Below are 19,810 nucleotides of genomic sequence, written 5' to 3'. Positions count from 1 at the left end.
TTATAGCTAGCTATAAACAATCTTACAACTACTAAACTAGTAACCAGACGTGCCGTATCGGTTTAGTGGAAGTCGGATGACAAAATGCGGAAATGCGAAGTATTAAAAGTGGGCGGGGCGGAATAAGGTGAATACTATTAGAAGAATGGCATCTACGCTAATATTAGTCTGTTTCTCTCTTATTCTGAGGTCACCGTAGCCACCAGATCCAGTCTGTTTCCAGATCGGTGGGTGGATCAGCACCTAGAAAGGACCCTGTAAAGACCTTGTCACAGATGACCACCGGGACAAGACCACAGGAAACAGATGATTCTAACTTTGCTGCAACCTGGAATAGACCTGCTGGTTTCATCTGGTCAGAGGGGAACTGACCCCAGACTGAGCCAGGTGTTTTCTCCATTCTGTCACCGATGGGGTTTTGGTTCCTTGCCGCTGTCGCCTCTGGCTTGTTTAGTTGGGGACACTTTATTTACATCGATATTGTTGACTTGACTGCAAATTGTACATATAGTATTTAAACTAAACTGCTCAAGGACAAATGTCTTAAAAAATGCCATTATTACAAACACTGCTCAAAAACCCACTCTTGACCTAGAAGTCCTTTCCAACTCTAGGCCCATCTCCAATCTCCCCTCCCCTTATCAAAAGTACTTGAAAAAACAGTTGCCTTCCATCTTCAGGACCACCTCAAACATAATAACCTCTTTAAAAAATTCCACTCAGGTTTCCGTTCTGCTCACAGTACAAAGACTGCCCTTGTTAGATTCACAAACGACCTCCTTATATCATCTGATGCTGGCTCTCCCTACCTCCTCATCCTCCTGGACCTTTCTGCTGCATTTGATACTGTCGACCTTGACATTCTTTTAAACCAGCTCAACCTCACTACTAGACTAAATGACATTGGCAGTTGGTTCAGATCATACCTCACAAACCGGACAGAATACATCTCCCTGGGCCACTCCAAATCAAATACACACACAGCTACTTGCGGTGTTCCCCAGGGGTCAGTCCCTGGCCCCACCCTCTTCATTCTGTACCTCACTCACCTTGGCCAAATCATCAGCCGCCACAAAATTTAATTTCACTGCTATGCCAATGACATACAGCTCTATGCACATGCCACAGCTGAAACCACACCCTTGTAGTCATCCCCATCAAAACTCAGCAACTGTCTGGAGGAGATAAAGGTATGGAAGTAGCACATCTTTCTTCAACTCAATAGCTCCAAAACTGAAGCCATCCTGGTTGGCACTTCTCACCAGATCAAATCATCATCCATAACCAGCATCACCTTTTCTGGCATCAACATTCCCCTCTCAACAACAGTCACAACTGTTGGTGTAAAAGCTGGTTCATGCCTTTGTCTCTTCCTGACTGGACTACTGCAATGCTCTTCTCATTGGAATCCCTAAAAAGTCTGCAGAGGCTTCAGTACATCCAAAACTCTGCAGCTAGGATCCTGATGAGAGTGCGGAAACGTGAGCAAATTAACCCCATTCTTCACTCACTCCACTGGCTTCCTATCTCCACCAGGATTGAGTACAAGGTTTCCCTTTCTTACACATCAATGCATCCATGGACATCGCCCTCACACCCCACCTAAGAGAATTTATCAACCCACAAAGCACAACCCCTTCCCTCCGTTCCACGTAAAATGTATTATTATTATTATGACATCACTGAATTCAATGATGAACTGCCTTTAACTGTCATTTTGCAATATTGAAACTGTTTTCATAATAAATTTTGTTCAATAAAAAAAAATTGTTTTCATAATTAATGTTGTTGCTCTGACAATCTTTTTTTGTTTAAAGCTCTATATAAATAAAGGTGAATTGAATATTTGAAAATCGTCTTCCCTAATAATGTGCTAGTTAGCATGTTCTGCTGCTAAAGTTTAGGTCTCATGAAAGTGGTTTGTTGCCCCATTGAAGTGAGAGGCGGGGTGAACATAGCTCATTAGCATTTAAAGGAACATGCACCGAACTGGCTCGCTGTGAACTGAGCTGTTTCTGACTGGGTAAAATGGTGTTGTTTTACACTACAACTGAGAAACTTTAACCAAAGTATGGTATTGACTTTTTATAAATAGTCAAATCAACTTGTGGAAATTGGCATCCGATAATCCCTTTAACACGTGAGTCTCAAGGTATCTTTTACGCACAAAAGACTTTCCACAGTGATGGCAGGTTCAGTTCAGTTCATCTTTATTTCACCAATTTGGCATCAGCAATCAAACATTTTACATAACCAAACAACAATACAAAAAAAAAAACACAATCCATTTAATTCCTAATAAGCTCTTAACTTCAACTTTAAAACTCTACAGCTGAGGGGATAAATGAAAGTCTAAACCAATTTGTTTTACTTATAGGGGCTCTATAACGAATACCAGAAGGGAGAAGGTGAAACTAACTAAAAGCTCTGGGCTTTACCCAAAACTTGTCTATGATATAACTGGATCATAATCATCTGCTTCCTCCCGTTATCAAGACAATCTCAAGACAATTCCTGTTTTCACTTTTATAGAATTAAACCAGCACAACAGTGAAAAAGATAATTGTAACTCAAGATACTATCTGTAGAACATGCACATCAATGTTTTGTCCACATTAAATGACCTTAGTTTCCGCAAGCAATACATTTTTTACTGCTTACGAAAATTAACCATGGTTTTACTACAAATAAAACCAAAAAACCATGGTTACTATAGTTTAATCATGGTAACCACAAAATAACCATGGTTTTGCTATATTAACCGTAGTTTAACCATGGTATTTGTAGTAAATCTGTGGTTATACAAATGGTAGTCAACACGCCAAAAAACCATGGGTTACTACAGTTTTACTATAATAAAACCATGGTTATTTTTCGTAAGGGCCCTCTAACACAATCGGTCAGTAGTAAGAGAAAATAATTTGTTATCCAAAACAGAACCTAAATACTTGTACTGTTAAACACTTCATTTAATTCAATTAACTTCATTAATGCTTGATTGCTTATACTAAATAGATTTAATCAATAGTCATCTTCTAAGTTTTAGAAACATTAAAGATATGTACAATATATGTAAGAATGTTTTATTAAAATATTGAAGATTGTTTAAATCTAGAGAAATAAGCTATTTTAACTAGTTACAAGGATAGTGTCCAGTGTCATTGTGTCGCCTGCCAATGACGTCATAAACCCTTTTGTAGAAAACATGGAAACACCAAAGACACTTTAATATGTTGTGCGTTTTAATAGACCGGTGACAACCGCACAGAGCAGCATTATAACAGGACTTTCAAATGTATCTTGTATTATAAAACAGCACTGCTTTACACCTCATACGCACAACCGGAAGCAGTGGAAGCATTTGAATGTGGCATAATAAAAGCTCACAAGCTATGTATAGCTTTCGAGCTATGCATGTGTCACACTCGTTTCACTTTGAAGGCTTATTTTGAATACCAGCGGTGAAAACTTACATATTGTGCCTTTAAGTTTTAAGAAAGCATTCTGACACCAGATAATAAAATTAATCAACCACAGGACCAAACATGAAGTCCTCCTTACTCACTAAGCTAATTAGAGAATCACCAGCAAATTTTATAATATGCCTATTTCTATAACTCTTACAGACTTTTGTGTACAAGATAAATAATAAAGAAGAGTTGATCCAGTAGATTACAAGTCATTCACTTAAACTATTTAAGGTGATTGGCTTTTATGAAGAGTGAGTTACCAAATTAATCTTGCAGTGTCCTTTCTGTGTTAAAAGTTTTTTTCCAAACTGAGAGCAGGTGAAATACTTTTACCCAGTATGAATTAACATGCCTCTTAAGGTTTGATTTATATGTAAGACATTCCACACTGAGAGCAGCAGAAAGTATTTTACGAAGTGTGAGTTACCAAATGAATATTAAGGTGTCCTTTCCGTGTAAAACTCTTTCCACATTGAGCGCATGTGAAAGGCTTTATCCCAGCATGAATTAACATGTGCCTCTTAAGGCTTGCTTTCTGTGTAAAAGACTTTCCACATTGAGAGCAGCTATGAGACTTTATCCCAGTATGAATTAACATGTGATTCTTAAGGCTTCCTTTATGTGTAAAAGTCTTTCCACATTGAGAGCAGTTATGATACTTTACCCCAACATGAATTAACATGTGCTTCTCAAGCTGTCCTTTCTCTGGAAAACTCTTTCCACACCGAGAGCAGCTGAAAGACTTTATCCCAGTATGAATTAACATGTGCATCTTAAGGCTTAGTTTATATATAAAAGCCTTTCCACACTGAGAGCAGGAGAAAGGCTTTATTCCAGCATGAATTAACATGTGCTTCTCAAGGCTTGCTTTCTGGGCAAAACTCTTTCCACACTGCGAGCAGATGAAAGGTTTTTCTAAAGTGTGAGTTACCAAATGATTATTAAGTGCTCCTTTCTGTGTGAAACTCTTTCCACACTGAGAGCAGCTGAAAGACTTAATTCCAGCATGAATTAACATGTGTTTCTTAAGGCTTGCATTATGTCTGAAAGTGTTTCCACACTGAGAGCAGCTGAAAGGCTTTTCTGAAGTGTGAGTTATCGAATGATAATCAAGCTGTCCTTTCTTTATAAAACTTTTTCCACACTGAGAGCAGCTGAAAGACTTTATTCCAGCATGAATTAACGTGATTCTTTAAGCTTGCTTTCTTTGTAAAACTCTTTCCACACTGAGAGCAGACAAAAGACTTTATTCCAGAATGAATTAGCATGTGGTCCTTTAAGTCTGTGGTCAGTTTGAAACTCTTTCCACACTGAGAGCAGCTGAAAGGCTTTGTTTCAGCGTGAATCAACATGTGCCTCTTAAGATTTCTGTTACACGTGAAACTTTTTCCACACTGAGCGCAGCTGAAAGGCTTCTTCACTTCTGTTGTTTTAATGCTGCAACTCACAGATTTTTCTCCATTGACATCATGATCTTTCTGATCCTGATATTTCTCCTCCACCTCATTCAGATGTTGTCCTTCTTTCATTTTCATCAGGCCTAAAAAAAAAAATCAAACCAATAGGTAAATTTGAAAAATTAGAGGATAAAATAATTGTGTACAGACGCAAATTATATCAAAACTGTCCTTTTTTTAACAATGAAATGAAAATAACTAAAAACACTGCATTATGCTGCCGGGTCGGATGGTGATACCACTTTGTAAAGAGACACTACACACTGACAGCTCCAGAAAACAAGGTTTGTTCTTTGATTGCTGTGACGAGTGGGGCGGGGCCGAGAGACATGGGAACAGGTGGAGGCCGGTGGATTAATTGGAAATGAGCGACAACTGCATCATTCACCGGTCTCGAGTCCCATGGAGGAGAACAGGAAGGATAAAAGAGAAGTTACGACAGTGAAGGACGAGAGAGGACCAGGCCTGGATTTATTTTGTGTTTTGGTTTTGTTTGTGCATGGCAGTCATCTGCGAGGGGCTGTTGCACTGTTTTGTGTTTATTTTTTGTTCATTAAAGTTTCAATTAAATGTTCACCAGTTCCCGCCTCCTCCTTCCCATGATTATGAACATTTTTGTAGCTTTAAGGCCTTTGCACACAGTTAGGGCTCTGCAAAAAATCGAATGCGATTTTCATGCACATCTCATCAGTAAAGACGCTCCTGTAACCAGAAGTATATCTCCAGCACATGTGTTCAGATCAGGGTTGCCAGGTTTACACAACAAATCCTGCCCAGTTGCTTCTTAAAACTAGTCCAAAACAAGTCCAATCACGTTTCCGGGAGGTTCCCTGATAAAAATTGCTTCCCGGGGTTAAAATACAAATTTTTTGGAAGGGTTGCATTGGTAAATTTCCCATTTTAGGGGCTAAATATCACGTTATTGGTATTGGGGTTGCTTCAAACCGCGGACATGAAAAAAAATCGCAGACTTGGCAACACTGGTTCAGGTGGAGCGGTAGTTACTACACAGAGCCGTAGTCTACTGACAACTAACACAAAATCGTTTCCAAAATCGACAAAGAATCACCTGCGATTTTAACATTGATTTTGTGTAGATTGTCAGTGAATTACGGCTCGGTGTAGTAAATGCCAACCAGTGTTGCCAAGTCTGTGGTTGTTTTTCATGCCCGCGGTTTGAAGCGACCCCAATACCAATAACGTGATATTTAGCCCCTAAAATTAGAATTTTACATGGGAAACCCTTCCAAAATATGTATATTTTAACCCCGGGAAGCAATTTTTATCAGGGAACCTCCTGGAAACACAATTGGACTAGTTTTTTTAAGAAGCAACTAGTGTTGTCAAAAGACACGGTACTTCGGTACCAAGTCGGTACTAAATTTTTTTTAAATGTGACGGTACCAGGTTTCTTTTAAGTACCGGTAGTACCGAGGTCGCATTCAAACCCGGTTCCGCGCTATGATTTCCGCGAAGCAGAAAACGAGGACGGAATCTCAAAATCCAGTCATGAAAATGAAACGTGCAGGTTTGTTTACTACATAGACTGAAGCGCATGACGTTTGCATTAATTTCAGAATCTGAGCTTCAGAGTTCTCTCTCCATCAAGCGATCTGAACTTTTCAGTTAATCTCAATGGACGCACAGCGCACCTGTATTGGATGCTCTGTAAACTCTTTGTGAAGGCGCACGACTCACCGTCGCTTTACTGATAGCGCTGTTTCTCACACATGCAAAGAGAGAGAGAGCGAGAGTCTTACCACGCTGAATCGACACGCTATATGTAAACTATTCTTTGTTGTCTTCTCCTGTCAAAATAATGGAGTTCATTTAGAATTATTCATATTCATTTTCGAACAAGCAGAAGACATACCGGTTTCTCCGGTAGTGGGCGGAGCTAATGCGCAAATGGCAATTTCATTGGCTGGCGTCATTGACCGAACGCAGACAACGTGATTAATATTCACGAACCCAGCAGCTCATCAATTCATAGTGCATTGTATATACATTAGTATGATAGTAGAATTAGTAGTAGTATTATCTTTTAATAATAAATAATATGATCTATTAGTATTTTTTTTTTCAGAAACCCCCAATGACCAAAAATATCTTAAGCATCACCACCAGTCTTAAGTTCAGTTAAAATGACAAATATGCATTCATTAGGCTTAAAAGTTAATTTTTACATAAATGCATTGTGCTAGAAATATTACTATTATTTAGTAAAATGTATGTGATACTGCTACTACTGTTGAAAAAAATTATACAACTTTATTTTTTAAAGAAATAAATCACAATATTACTTCCACGTTTTAATTTGAATAGCAAATCCCCTTTATTTACCAAAAATAAAATTTGTTTAAATTTCATAAATTAAAAGACAAATTAAATTTGGGTGAATCTTGTTTACTGTTTTTCATAATTATATAACTTATAGAAAAACTTTAAACACAATTGTAAATAAGTATAAAGAATGGCATTGGTTTTATTTTTAGTGCTAAAAAGTTATTTTTTTTTAATTAGCATATTTTTGTGTTTTGCTTTGGTACCAAAATTGGTACCGAGTACTGTGGATTTTCACTGGTATCGGTACCGAATACTGAAATTTTGGTGCCGTGACAACACTAGAAGCAACTGGGCAGGATTTGTTGTGAAAACCTGGCAACCCTGATCTGAACGCACGTGCTGGAGATATACTTCTAATTACAGGAGCATCTTTACTGATGAGATGTGCATGAAAATCGCATTCGATTTTTTGCACAGCCCTACACACAGTCCGAAATTTCCATGCAAAATTTTTGCACGTCAAAAAATAAATTCAACCTGTTATTACAATCACGCTTGCACACTGCCTTTGAAACACATTGCATTCGTCAAAACCATAGACTATATCTGTATAAAACACATTCTTAACACACAACTCAGAGCCATAAATTGGTAATGCATAAATTGCATGTAATCAACGTAAATCAAGCAAGCTAAAATGCATAGGCCACAAAGTGTTGGCGAAATAACACATTAGTGGACCGGAGGGAATAGGATTTTTTTTTTCCAGAAAACTTCTTACACAAAATAAATTCAAGCACTTTCAAGCCTTGATTTTTTTTTTTTCAGATTCACAAACTTTCAAGGATTTTGATTACCCGTGAGAACCCCATGTATGCACAGGATTTGGCTAGTTATATGCAATATAACTGTTATCTGAGGGTGCAAAAAAAAAAAAATCAAAATATTGTGAAAATCCCCTTTAAAGTTGCCAAAATATAGTTCTTAACACTGCATATTACTAATCAAACTTTGGATAAAATGCTGTGCTCATCACTGTCATTTTCTAGTCAGCTGACCAATCAGAGTGCAGGAGGGGCGGGCCAAATTACACACCAATCAACTGTCACAACTGTTATTTGTTACATCGACGTGTCAACAAGCGCAACAACGAGAAAAATGGAATATAAATTAATATTGCTGGTTTCTGAGCATCCAGAGCAGTGTAAATGAAATTATATTATTATATGAAATAAATAAATACAAATATATATTATTCAGTTTTTTTTTTTTTTTTGGGTGGGGTCAGGGGGACCCCCCAAGAGCTTTGACACAATTCGAACACTGGATATATTAGACAGTCGATGTGATGTTAGAGTTCATGTGCATGACGTTGCCACACTGTTGCCTGGCTACCAGTTTCTGCATAGCTGGCTAAATAAGTGGAAGCGTTTCTCCATAGCTGGCTAAATGAACTGCAGTGTGAACAAACATGGCAGCGCCCATCTCACATTACAGATGAGATCAAAATAATTTAGAAAGGTTTTTAAACGACAAAACACACTGATTTACACATATTTATGAATCAGAATATCAGATTGATCATGACATGGTATTAGGTCTTTCGCGATAGTCAATAAATCAATTAATCGCATGACAAAATAAATGAACTCGATAATTATTTTGGCTGCGATCATTTTTTTTATTTTTTTTATTTAACATGCCATGATGTGGGGTTAGTCTGTAGAAAACACCCTCTCCGATGGCACAAATGTCCCAGGAACAAAGAGATAACATCTCGCTAGAGTGGCCAGCTTTGGGAAGCGCCTTTCATTTGCTTGAGGATGTTTGCGTCACAAGTGATATTGCATTGTACTTGCACTACTGCTTTGAAGTAAATATCAGATAAAAAAGGAGTAAAAAAAAAAAATCTCGTATCATCGTTCATATCGCTGTTTATATTACTGATTAGGACAAAATCTACATGGAAAAGATAGTATCTAGATTTTTTGTTAGTTCGTTTGTTTGTAATATTCAACAGGCAAATATGTTCATTATTGTTTGAATAAAACAGACTGCTGACTACAAGTATTGTAATAAAATTATTCAATGATTGTGATAATATATATATATGTATATGTGTATATATATATATATATATATATATATATATATATATATATATATATATATATATATATATATTTATAAAGTCAGTGGCCCTTGGCTTGAATTCGTCCCTTGGCAAAAACAAATTGAAGAACCTTGCCATATGACGTTTGTCAGCCTGTCTGATTTCAACCATTCAGTATATTCATATAAAAATTATGATTTTAACACATACACTGCATTTTTGGCTATATCTACATGTGCTAATCATGTTCACATCTTAGTGTAAAAGTCAAATTGCATTTTTGCAAACGCCTGCTGCAAAAATGTCACTGATACAGTGAAATGTACTGAACAAGCAAATAATGCTCTAATTAGACATGCACATTATTTAAAATAAGCACAGCGTAAACGTTTATTCAGTTTCACAGGCTCTGAGTTCAACACAGCTTTTTGATTTTCAAAAAGCAAAAATAAAAAGTCTAATTAAAGTAATAATTAAATATCCTCAGTGTTCGTTCAGTCACATTTCCATAAGAACTTGTAAACACGAATTTAATACATTTTAATTATAGTTAAGGTCTTATTTTTGCATAAAGGATCTGTAGATGTACCACAAATATTCATTAAAGATAAATGAAGAATAAACACCCACCTTCTGGTTCCTCATGTTTTATTTCTGGTTCCTCAGGTTTTATTTGTTGTTCCTCGTGTTTTATTTCTGGTTCCTCGTGTTTTATTCTCCAGGTTTCTGGTTCCTCGTGTTTTATTCTTATAGTTTCTGGTTCCTCTTGTTTTATTCTGCAGGTTTCTGGTTCCTCGTGTTTTATTCTTATAGTTTCTGGTTCCTCTTGTTTTATTCTGCAGGTTTCTTGTTCCTCTTGTTTTATTCTCCATGTTTCTGGTTCCTCTTGTTTTATTCTCCAGGTTTCTGGTTCCTTGTGTTTTATTGTCCAGGTTTCTGGTTCCTCTTGTTTTATTCTCCAGGTTTCTGGTTCCTCGTGTTTTATTCTCCAGGTTTCTGGTTCCTCGTGTTTTATTCTCCAGGTTCCTGGTTCACTCCTGTTCTCTTCACTCTCCTTTTTAACAAACTCCATTTTCACAGCAGCAGATGCAGATCTCAGTTCAGATGATACTCCTCCAGATATTCCTGCTTGCTTCAAAACCTAGTCATGACTGCGAGGATGAGAATATTATAGGTATTTACTGACCTGATTCAAAAACTGTATTTTTTATTTTCTTACAGAAACAAAATTTCTAACCGTTTGTATTAAACCAGCATCACGACAAAACAACAGAGAGCGCGTTAAAACAAATCTTCTTCTTCTGAGGTTTAACGGTGTTTGGCAAAGAATGTGTTTTAGCGCCACCCGCTGGACTGGAGAGTGAAGGGAAAGAGAGATTAGGAAAGGCTGCAGGCGTCGTCCTCACAAGATCCCGTTTTTTCTGCGTCGCTTCAATCTCCAGTCCAGCGGGTGGCGCTAAAACACATTGTTTGCCAAACATCGTTAAACCGCAGAGGAAGAAGATTAGTTTCACCGCGCTGCTCGGGATGTTGTTTCTTTTAAGAGAAAAATACAGTTTTTGAGTCTGGTACGTCAATACCTGTAATATTCTCAGCGTCACAGTCGAGAATAAGTTTTGAAGCAAGCAGGAATATCTTGAGGAGTATCGTCTGAGCTGAGATCTGCTTCTGTGAAGATGATGATTGTTAAAGAAGAGAGTGAAGAGAACACGGGTGAACCAGAAATCTGGAGAATAAAACATGAGGAACCAGAAACCTGCAGAATAAAACACGAGGAACCAGAAACCTGGAGAATAAAACATGAGGAACCAGAAATAAAACATGAGGAACCAGAAACCTGGAGAATAAAACATGAGGAACCAGAAATAAAACACGAAGAACCAGAAACCTGGAGAATAAAACACGAGGAACAAGGAGGTTGGCATTTATTCTTCATTCATCTTTAATGAGTGTTTGTGAACGTTACATCAGGCTTACCTCTACAAGTTTTATGTCTCTGGGGTCTAGGTGTTTTATTATTAATATTTTAATTTTTTTCAAACATATTATTGACTTAAGTATGCTAAAATTGTAATCGGCACAATCTGTGGAACATTAATATGTGAGCAGAATTGATGTAGCCTACATGTTTGTGTTTTTGAAAAAACAACTTTTATGTATGGTTAGTGAAAAATGAAATTTTAAGTCACTGACATAAAGCCATGATACACATACTAGGGGTATGCAATTAATCGAAATCATCATAAAATCAGAATTTGAGTGTGCACGATTTCTAAATCGCTTTATAGCATGATTTTAGTGGCCCTGACTTCCCGTAGTATGCCAGCCGATCCAGTCAGAATGCATAGCATCTAAATGGAGTGCCAAAACAGAACAAACTTTTTTTTCAGAGCCCATGTTGAAAAAAACAGCATATGCTAGTTAGTTATGTTTTGATGCTGGTTTGAGCTGGTCTTTTGCTGGTTTATGCTGGTCCTCTGTCAGCATAAACCAGCATCAAAACATACCTAACCAGCAAATAGGGGTGGACGATATGTACTAGAGCCCGACCGATATATCGGCCGGCCGATATTATCGGCCGATATGAGCTAATTGCATTTAAATCGGCATCAGCGTTTATAACGGCCGATGAAACATGAGAAACAGTCTCATATTCTTCACTCATGTTATGAGTGTTGCATAGTTTGCCCACCAGAGGGCGGTCTGCAGCTCCAGAGTTGCAACAGCGCCAGAAATCCACAAAGAAGAAAGCGATCAGCCAAGCCACCCAGGTGAGTCTGTCGTTCGTCATGTGAAATGATTGTAGATTTAGTTCATACACTGTATATAAAAACGGTGTGGTAGTTCTAGTTAACGGTCCTATCATTATCACTTCTAAATATTCTGTAACATCACTTACAGCCGCTAATGCATTGCTATATTAGATTAGCCACAAAGCTAATACCATGTTTATCAGTGGAAGAGCGCGAACGTTAATAAGAGGTCAAACTATAAAGTTAGCGTTTAGTGCTTATTCTATTGCGGTGTGTTTCCCACATAATGACCGCGTAATGGGCCTTTCACACAGGACGCGGTATGCACAGCGCTTGGCCGCTGGGTTTAGCGTTGCCCTTCAGATACAACACGATTTGCCCTGCTCTGCGCTATGGCGTAGGCGGAGTTTTAAAAACTTTTAGCGGGAGCTCTTTCATAGTCTGTTGTTCCTCTTTTCGGTCAGCAGCAAACATGTATCTGTCCCGTTGTAAGAAGCGAGCGATAGCGCTAGTCCTGCTGATGAGAATTAAGAGAGAAGCAAGGAAGAAGAGGCTACCCTCAGGCCCAGGGAACAATTTGGTGAATTCAGGCTGGTTACGTTACTCTAACGCTAATATAGCTTCCTTTTTAGCAGGCCCCTTAAATGCTTGCTATTAACTTGTTTGAAGGTGGTTCTTCTCAAAATTGACAGCGGTGTGTTCATGGCACTAACGTTAACCATTTTGATTCAGACTGCACAAAGAGAAGAGGAGAAGATATACGGGTCCGTTGTGAATGTGTCTGTGAGAGCAAATATAGTGTAGTTACAGTAACTCCAGTAGGTGCGTCAGAAATGATTAAATCAGAGGGGACATGTAAATAAATGTGAGCTGAACAAGCGCTTTTTTCTTTTCTTTTTTTTTCTTACATATTGTTTCAAAGCAGCTTTACAGACATAACAGGAAAATGTTGAAATAATATTGTTAAATATAAGGAGGTTAATACCTATTGCTTGACAAATAAAAAAATATATATATTTCTCATTTTTGCCTATGTAGGAGATCCCTGTTTATTATTATTATAATTCTAATGATGACATGAGTAATGATACATGGTGATATTATTAATACACATGCTTATTCTTTCTATGTCTCTCTTTCTGCCCTACAGATGGCTGAAAAAGGTGAATGATGTAGCAGCAAAAGTGTGGGACTACTTCTGCAAATACTTTAACTTTAACTTTAGTATTATAATTTATTTACAGTACACACACAGACTGTTAAAATCAGCTTCAACTGGAAGAAAGTAAAAGTGTTAAATGTTTAAAATCAGACTGTTTTTTGATCGTTAAAAAATATATACTTTTGATGTGCAATTGTTTAGTGATTGAGACCGTAATCTAAGGCTTTTTTTTACATAAATCCCTTCTGGAAAATGGTTTATACAGCCCACATACATAGAACAGGCAGATATTTTGCCATTGAATGTTATGTAAGTGCAGCTTATAGGAAATGGGTCTAATATCCAGTTTATTTTCAAAATCAAAATATCGGCTTATAAATCGGCTCTTTTCAAGTTAATATCGGCATCGGCATCGGCCCCCAAAAATCCATATCGGTCGGGCTCTAATATGTACAATTTTTTTTATATTTTCTTAAATATCAAGATTCTTGATTTTATCACAATTCTTTGTCATGTTGTTTTTACTATATTGCAAGTTTTTTGTACATTACAGGCACAGCCAAACTAATTTGCCTATTATAAAGAAAGCCTTTCAAGGTAACAAAAAAACAAACAAACAAGAATGGCAGATATTTAGGCCAAAGAGGGCGAAGATACAAATCTTTGTTCTTATTTTTTAATAACAAAGATAAAAGAATGACAAAGAAACCCATTACAACTACACATAATATTCAAATAAAACAACCAGTGCTTTATTTTCAGGTACAATAGGTGTATTTAGCATCAGCATTTAAGAAGCTGTATGAAAAAAATATAAAAATAAAACACTATATAAACTGATTCCTACAGCAACTGTAATACATTTCATTACGTTAAAGGAATAGTTCACCCAAAAATCAGAATTAAACCACCAATTACTCACTCAAAAGTGTTTTCAAACCTGAATGAGTTTCTTTCTTCTTCTGGACATAAATGCTATTATGTGGAATGTGGAAAACTAAACAGTTGCTGGTCCACAGTGACTTCCAGAGTATTTTTTGCTACTATTAAATTCAGTGTGGACCAGCAACTTTTTGGATACCCACATTCTTTGGGACAGTGAGTAAATAATGTCAGAAATGAAATTTTAGGGTGATCTATCCCTTGAAATGACAGTAGGCTGACTGTTTAATAGGCGTACTGTCCCTTTAAGACCTGCATCTAATATACAGGCACATATATGTTTTTCTCACAACTGTTTACTTTCCTTTTACACTTAACCAACTTGAGTCTGCATGTAAACCTTGTGGGTTTTGACAGTATTAGCGCAAAAGATAACTTAGTTCAATAATCAGGCACTGTGTATGCGGTGCTCAGAAAAAGCACAGGTCAGATCAGCGCACTAATTAAACATTTAAAAGCACATGCAAATAATGAGAGAGTAACTCTACTGCTGAGATATCATTGCAGTGAATGCGTGTGGCATTGTACAGTATATGACGGAGGCACCAGAGCTGCAGCTGATAGAATGTTTGATGTAGCACGATACTACGATATTTCTTCAAAAGCAGATTGTGGAGACATTTTTATCATCCACGATCAAAAATCATCATATTGCACACCCCTAAGGTCACTTTTATGTTCACTTTTCTCAGCTTTTTACAAGTTTTCGAAAATAAATTATTTTTACTTTTATTTCAGAGTTCATTGAAGAAAAAGAGGAGAATGAAGAATCAAGTGAAGTTGAGGAGAGAAATCATGTAAAGACTGGAGGAACACCTTTGAGTTGCTCTCAAACCAAACAGAAAGATTTAAAGAAAAAAAGAGTCAAAGAATCTTTCACCTACACTCAGTGTGGAAACAGATTCACACGTAAAACAAGTTTTGAGCATCACATGAGAGTTCATACTGAAGAGAATTCATTCACTTGTGGTCAGTGCGGTACGAGTTTCAAACAATCAGCAAACCTGAAGATACACATGAACATCCACACTAAAGAGAAGCAGCACTCATGTGATCAATGTGGTAAAGTGTTTTTATGTGCTTCACTTCTGAAGAAACACTTGAAAGTTTGTGCAGAAGAGAAACCAAATTCATGTCATTTGTGTGGTAAGAGTTTTTTGCATCTACAAAGTTTGAAAGAACATCAGAAAATACACACTGCTGTGAGGGAGCACATGTGCATTGAGTGTGAAAAGACTTTTAGTTCAGCGAGCAGTTTAAAACAGCAACAGAGGATTCACACTGGAGAGAAACCTTATAAGTGTTCACACTGTGACAAGAGATTCAGTCAGTCAGTACATCTAAAAACACATGAAAGGGTCCACACTGGAGAGAAACCGTATAAGTGTTCACACTGTGACAAGAGATTCAGAGTTTCATCAAGTCTGAAAACACATGAGAGGATTCACACTGGCGAGAAACCGTATAAGTGTTCACACTGTGACAAGAGATTCAGTGTTTCATCAAGTCTGAAAACACATGAGAGGATTCACACTGGAGAGAAACCTTATAAGTGTTCACATTGTGACAAGAGATTCAGTCGATCAGCAAATCTAAAAACACATGAAAGTGTCCACACTGGAGAGAAACCTTACAAGTGTTCACACTGTGACAAGAGATTCAGTGATTCATCAAGTCTGAAAACACATGAGATGATCCGCACTGGAGAGAAACCGTATAAGTGTTCACACTGTGACAAGAGATTCAGTGTTTCATCAAGTCTGAAAAAACATGAGAGGATTCACACTGGAGAGAAACCTTATAAGTGTTCACACTGTGACAAGAGATTCAGTCAGTCAGTACATCTAAAAACACATGAAAGGGTCCACACTGGAGAGAAACCTTATAAGTGTTCACACTGTGACAAGAGATTCAGTAACTCATCAAGTCTGAAAACACACGAGAGGATTCACACTGGAGAGAAACCGTATAAGTGTTCACACTGTGACAAGAGATTCAGTGGTTTATCAAGTCTGAAAACACATGAGAGGATTCACACTGGAGTGAAACGTTTTAAGTGTTCACACTGTGACAAGAGATTCAGTCAGTCAGTACATCTAAAAACACATGAAAGGGTCCACACTGGAGAGAAACCGTATAAGTGTTCACACTGTGACAAGAGATTCAGTGGTTTATCAAGTCTGAAAACACATGAGAGGATTCACACTGGAGAGAAACCTTTTAAGTGTTCACACTGTGTCAAGAGATTCAGTGGTTTATCAAGTCTGAAAACACATGAGAGAATCCACACTGGAGAGAAACCGTATAAGTGTTCACACTGTGACAAGAGATTCGGTCAGTCAATACATCTGAAAACACATGTGAGGATTCACACTGGAGAGAAACTGTATCACTAAAAACAAAATCTGAAAATGACACCTTTGCGTTTTCGTGTGTACAGCCAATCTGTATATTTTTTGAAACAATGTCATCACCCCACGTCTCGACCCTACTCAGACAGTGCTAGATCATGTAACATCAACAACAATAATGGAGGTCTACATGTTTGTGTTCCTTCTGCAGAAGCTACTGTGCCTATTAGCTTTATTAAACTTATTAGCAGAGCTGCACGATATTGGAAAAAAAAAACTCCACCAGATGACTTGAACAGCTCTATTTGGAGAAAAAATTAATCATTGATTGGTTGGCGACTTTAGGCCCTTTCACACTGTGATTCTGGAAAATACATGGATAATGTGTCCCGGCAATTGTTCTTGGGTCACTAGATTTTGCACTTTCACACTGCCAGTGATTACCAAGAATATGTGCGTGCGTTCACACACAACCCGTAAAGGCCCCGTAAAGAGACGTGACATCAGGGTGTGACGTGTAATGTACGAGTCAAAAATGCTAGGCACGTTAACTTTCACTTAAGCTAGTGAACGATCTCAGCCTCAGCGTGGAAAGTAAAGAACTAACTGGTCTCTGCATCATTACAGCTTGCACATATTTTTTCGTCGTGAACGTTGATCTTCCTTTAAAACACCTGGTAAAAGAGTTGCTTGATAATGTACGTCATCACTACGACACACCTTTACGACATTAGTTCTGGCTTTTGTTCACATAGAGCTCATTCCGGGACTGAAGCCGGCAATGTTACTAGGTCCCCGACCCGGGATCAGCCCTGGAATCAATGTATGAAATACTGTTATAATCTATATGAAATACTGTTATAATGATTATAGGCTATTATAAATATTATACATCGCCAATGCAATATGCAAGGCATATACACATGACACACGCATTATCATACAGGTGGCAGTTGACCATGCAGAGCATCAGGGAGAAATTGGAGTGTGGGGAGTTATTAAAAGTTCCCAATGCTTTGGCAAAAGCTGCATTTTGACAGTTTTGATTTGATTACCACGACAAACAATGAACCAATTGGTCATATGCAGTGTTCACCATCTCCTTAGACACGCCTTTAAGAAATACATCTATACGGATTATTATAATAGTTTTTGTTTTCTATATGCTTTATTTCTTTAAGTATTAATTTGACGTTTTCTATAGATATATTTAGCATGGCTAAGTCATGTATTCGCAGAGTTTCCGTTAATTTTTGTGAAGTATCAAAAAAGTGCATCATGTTTGTTTTCTTTATTTTATAAAAGCACAATGTTTTGTTTGACAATGTGAGTGAACAAAAATAAAAGTAGACACTTTACAGTTACAAATGATGAATTACCCAGTGAGCAAAAATGACGGTGTATCCATGGAAAACATGCAAGTGATCATTTATCATTGTTATATGGTTGAACTGTTTAAGTATAAATATAGACTTTATTTTAGGCAAGTTATAATGATTTGATAAGGCTAAATTGATCAAACATATATGATCAGCTTACTATCTCCCACCGGCTGCATTGTCGTTACTTTAAAACATAAAAACGTATATTTAACGCACCAAAAATGCTCCAAATGTTTTTAGAAATTAACATAATAAAAAATGAAACTAAATATAATCACTTTGCCATTACATACAAAACTGAATAATATTTGATAGCTGAAACAAATAGTAGGCTATAAGCTTTTTTGGGAGAAGGGGGAGCCACTACCTCGCCCTCCAGTGCTGTAGCCACTACCTCGTCCTTCAGTACTGTTGACACTACCTCAATTTGCTGTAAAATTTTGAAATAAAAAACATTTTTATATCCTGATATTAGCCCTCTGGCTTGAATGCTTTGTTTGAAGGGGCGTGTCTGCTGTGAGACTGAGTAAACCACAACTGTTGTGATTGGCTGACATCTTTGCATTCGAAATGTGTACATGTGGAACCCCTCTCAAATATATATATATATTTGCCCAGCACTAATATATATATTAGTGCTGGGCAACGATTAAATATTTTAATCGCGATTAATCGCATGATTTTCTGCGATTAATCACGATTAATCGCAGCATGCACAAAATTCAATAATGAAAATAAAGTAGTGTACTGTGTAATTTTATTCTTTCAAAGTTCTGCTGTATGAACAAAAGTGCAATAAAATTTTGTTTGTCAAAGCTTTAAACAAATAAAGTGCTTTTTTACAACAGTTAAAAGTTAGTAGCAGTTAACATTTCTTGTAAATCTTAACTTAAACATTAATGTAATCAAATTAAATATAACATTAACGTATAAATAAAAAATAATGTTTTATTAAATAAATCATTAAAGTTTTGTTTAGTTTGTAAAAAAAAAAATATATATATAAATTATGTCCAGAACCTGAATCATAACATTTTAACTGGCCCCTTCCGAGCAACAACATCAATCTCCTTTAAGAGACTGAGAATCTCAGTCCAAAAAATAAAAAAAATAAAAAATCTTTCAGTAATGCAGGTTGAGTGGACAAAATTAACTTCATTTATCCATTCTTCCAACTTTACATTTACTTACTCATTTGCACCTAGCCAGTTGCTAAGACACACAAGGTCATTCACATTTTCAGATCAGAATCAGAATGAGCTTTATTGCCAGGTATGTTTACACATACGAGGAATTTGTTTTCGTGACAGAAGCTCCGGAGTAGAACAGAATGACAGCGACAGAACACAAAACACATAATAAAAGAATATAAAATACAAAAAATACAAATAAGTAGATTTGTATTGAGATGATAAAGAGAGACATTTTGCTGAAACGTGCGCTAAACATTCCATTTAGTAATTGTCAAGGTCAGTCTTACCACAATGGAGCCAACGTGAAGGTGAAAAATAAAGGACTGCAAGCCAGGCTCCTTGAAAAAAAAATAATACACATGCACTTTATGTTCCATGTGGAAACCACACTCTCAACTTAGTTGTGACAGATGCCATTAAAGAGTCAGTAGTTGCAATTAACTTCTTTAGAGTTTTACAGAAACTGTTTACTCTTTTTGCAGCTACACCCCAACAATGGGCTGTTCTCAAAGATCATGCTGACATCACTTTAAAAAGCTAGATTGGAAAGTCATCTGAAAGGTATTGATCCATTGCAGCTCCAGCCAGAGAAGGTGAGGGAGACTCTGCTACAGGTCAGGGAGAATACTAAAGATCCAACAGTTAGGACTGAAACCCAGTGACTCGCTGAAGAAATTGGATCCTTCAGATTTAAAATCTGA

The 19,810-nt window shown here is 37.0% G+C and overlaps 1 protein-coding gene across 1 annotated transcript; it reads left to right on the top strand.

The window, feature by feature from the left end:
* The first annotated feature begins 11,187 nt into the window (after positions 1 to 11,187).
* LOC113100667 (zinc finger protein 501-like) lies at positions 11,188 to 18,464 on the top strand. The gene is made up of 2 exons (XM_026265292.1): positions 11,188 to 11,243; positions 14,922 to 18,464. The coding sequence occupies exon 2, from the start codon at positions 15,116 to 15,118 to the stop codon at positions 16,577 to 16,579; it is 1,464 nt and encodes a 487-aa protein (XP_026121077.1). The 5' UTR covers positions 11,188 to 11,243; positions 14,922 to 15,115; the 3' UTR covers positions 16,580 to 18,464.
* Positions 18,465 to 19,810: the final 1,346 nt, after the last annotated feature.

The sequence above is a fragment of the Carassius auratus genome, unplaced genomic scaffold, assembly GCF_003368295.1.
Source record: "Carassius auratus strain Wakin unplaced genomic scaffold, ASM336829v1 scaf_tig00217329, whole genome shotgun sequence".
Taxonomy (NCBI): Eukaryota; Metazoa; Chordata; class Actinopteri; order Cypriniformes; family Cyprinidae; genus Carassius; species Carassius auratus.
The sequence above is the reverse complement of the archived record's forward strand: the minus strand, read 5'-3'. Positions and strand labels throughout refer to the sequence as shown.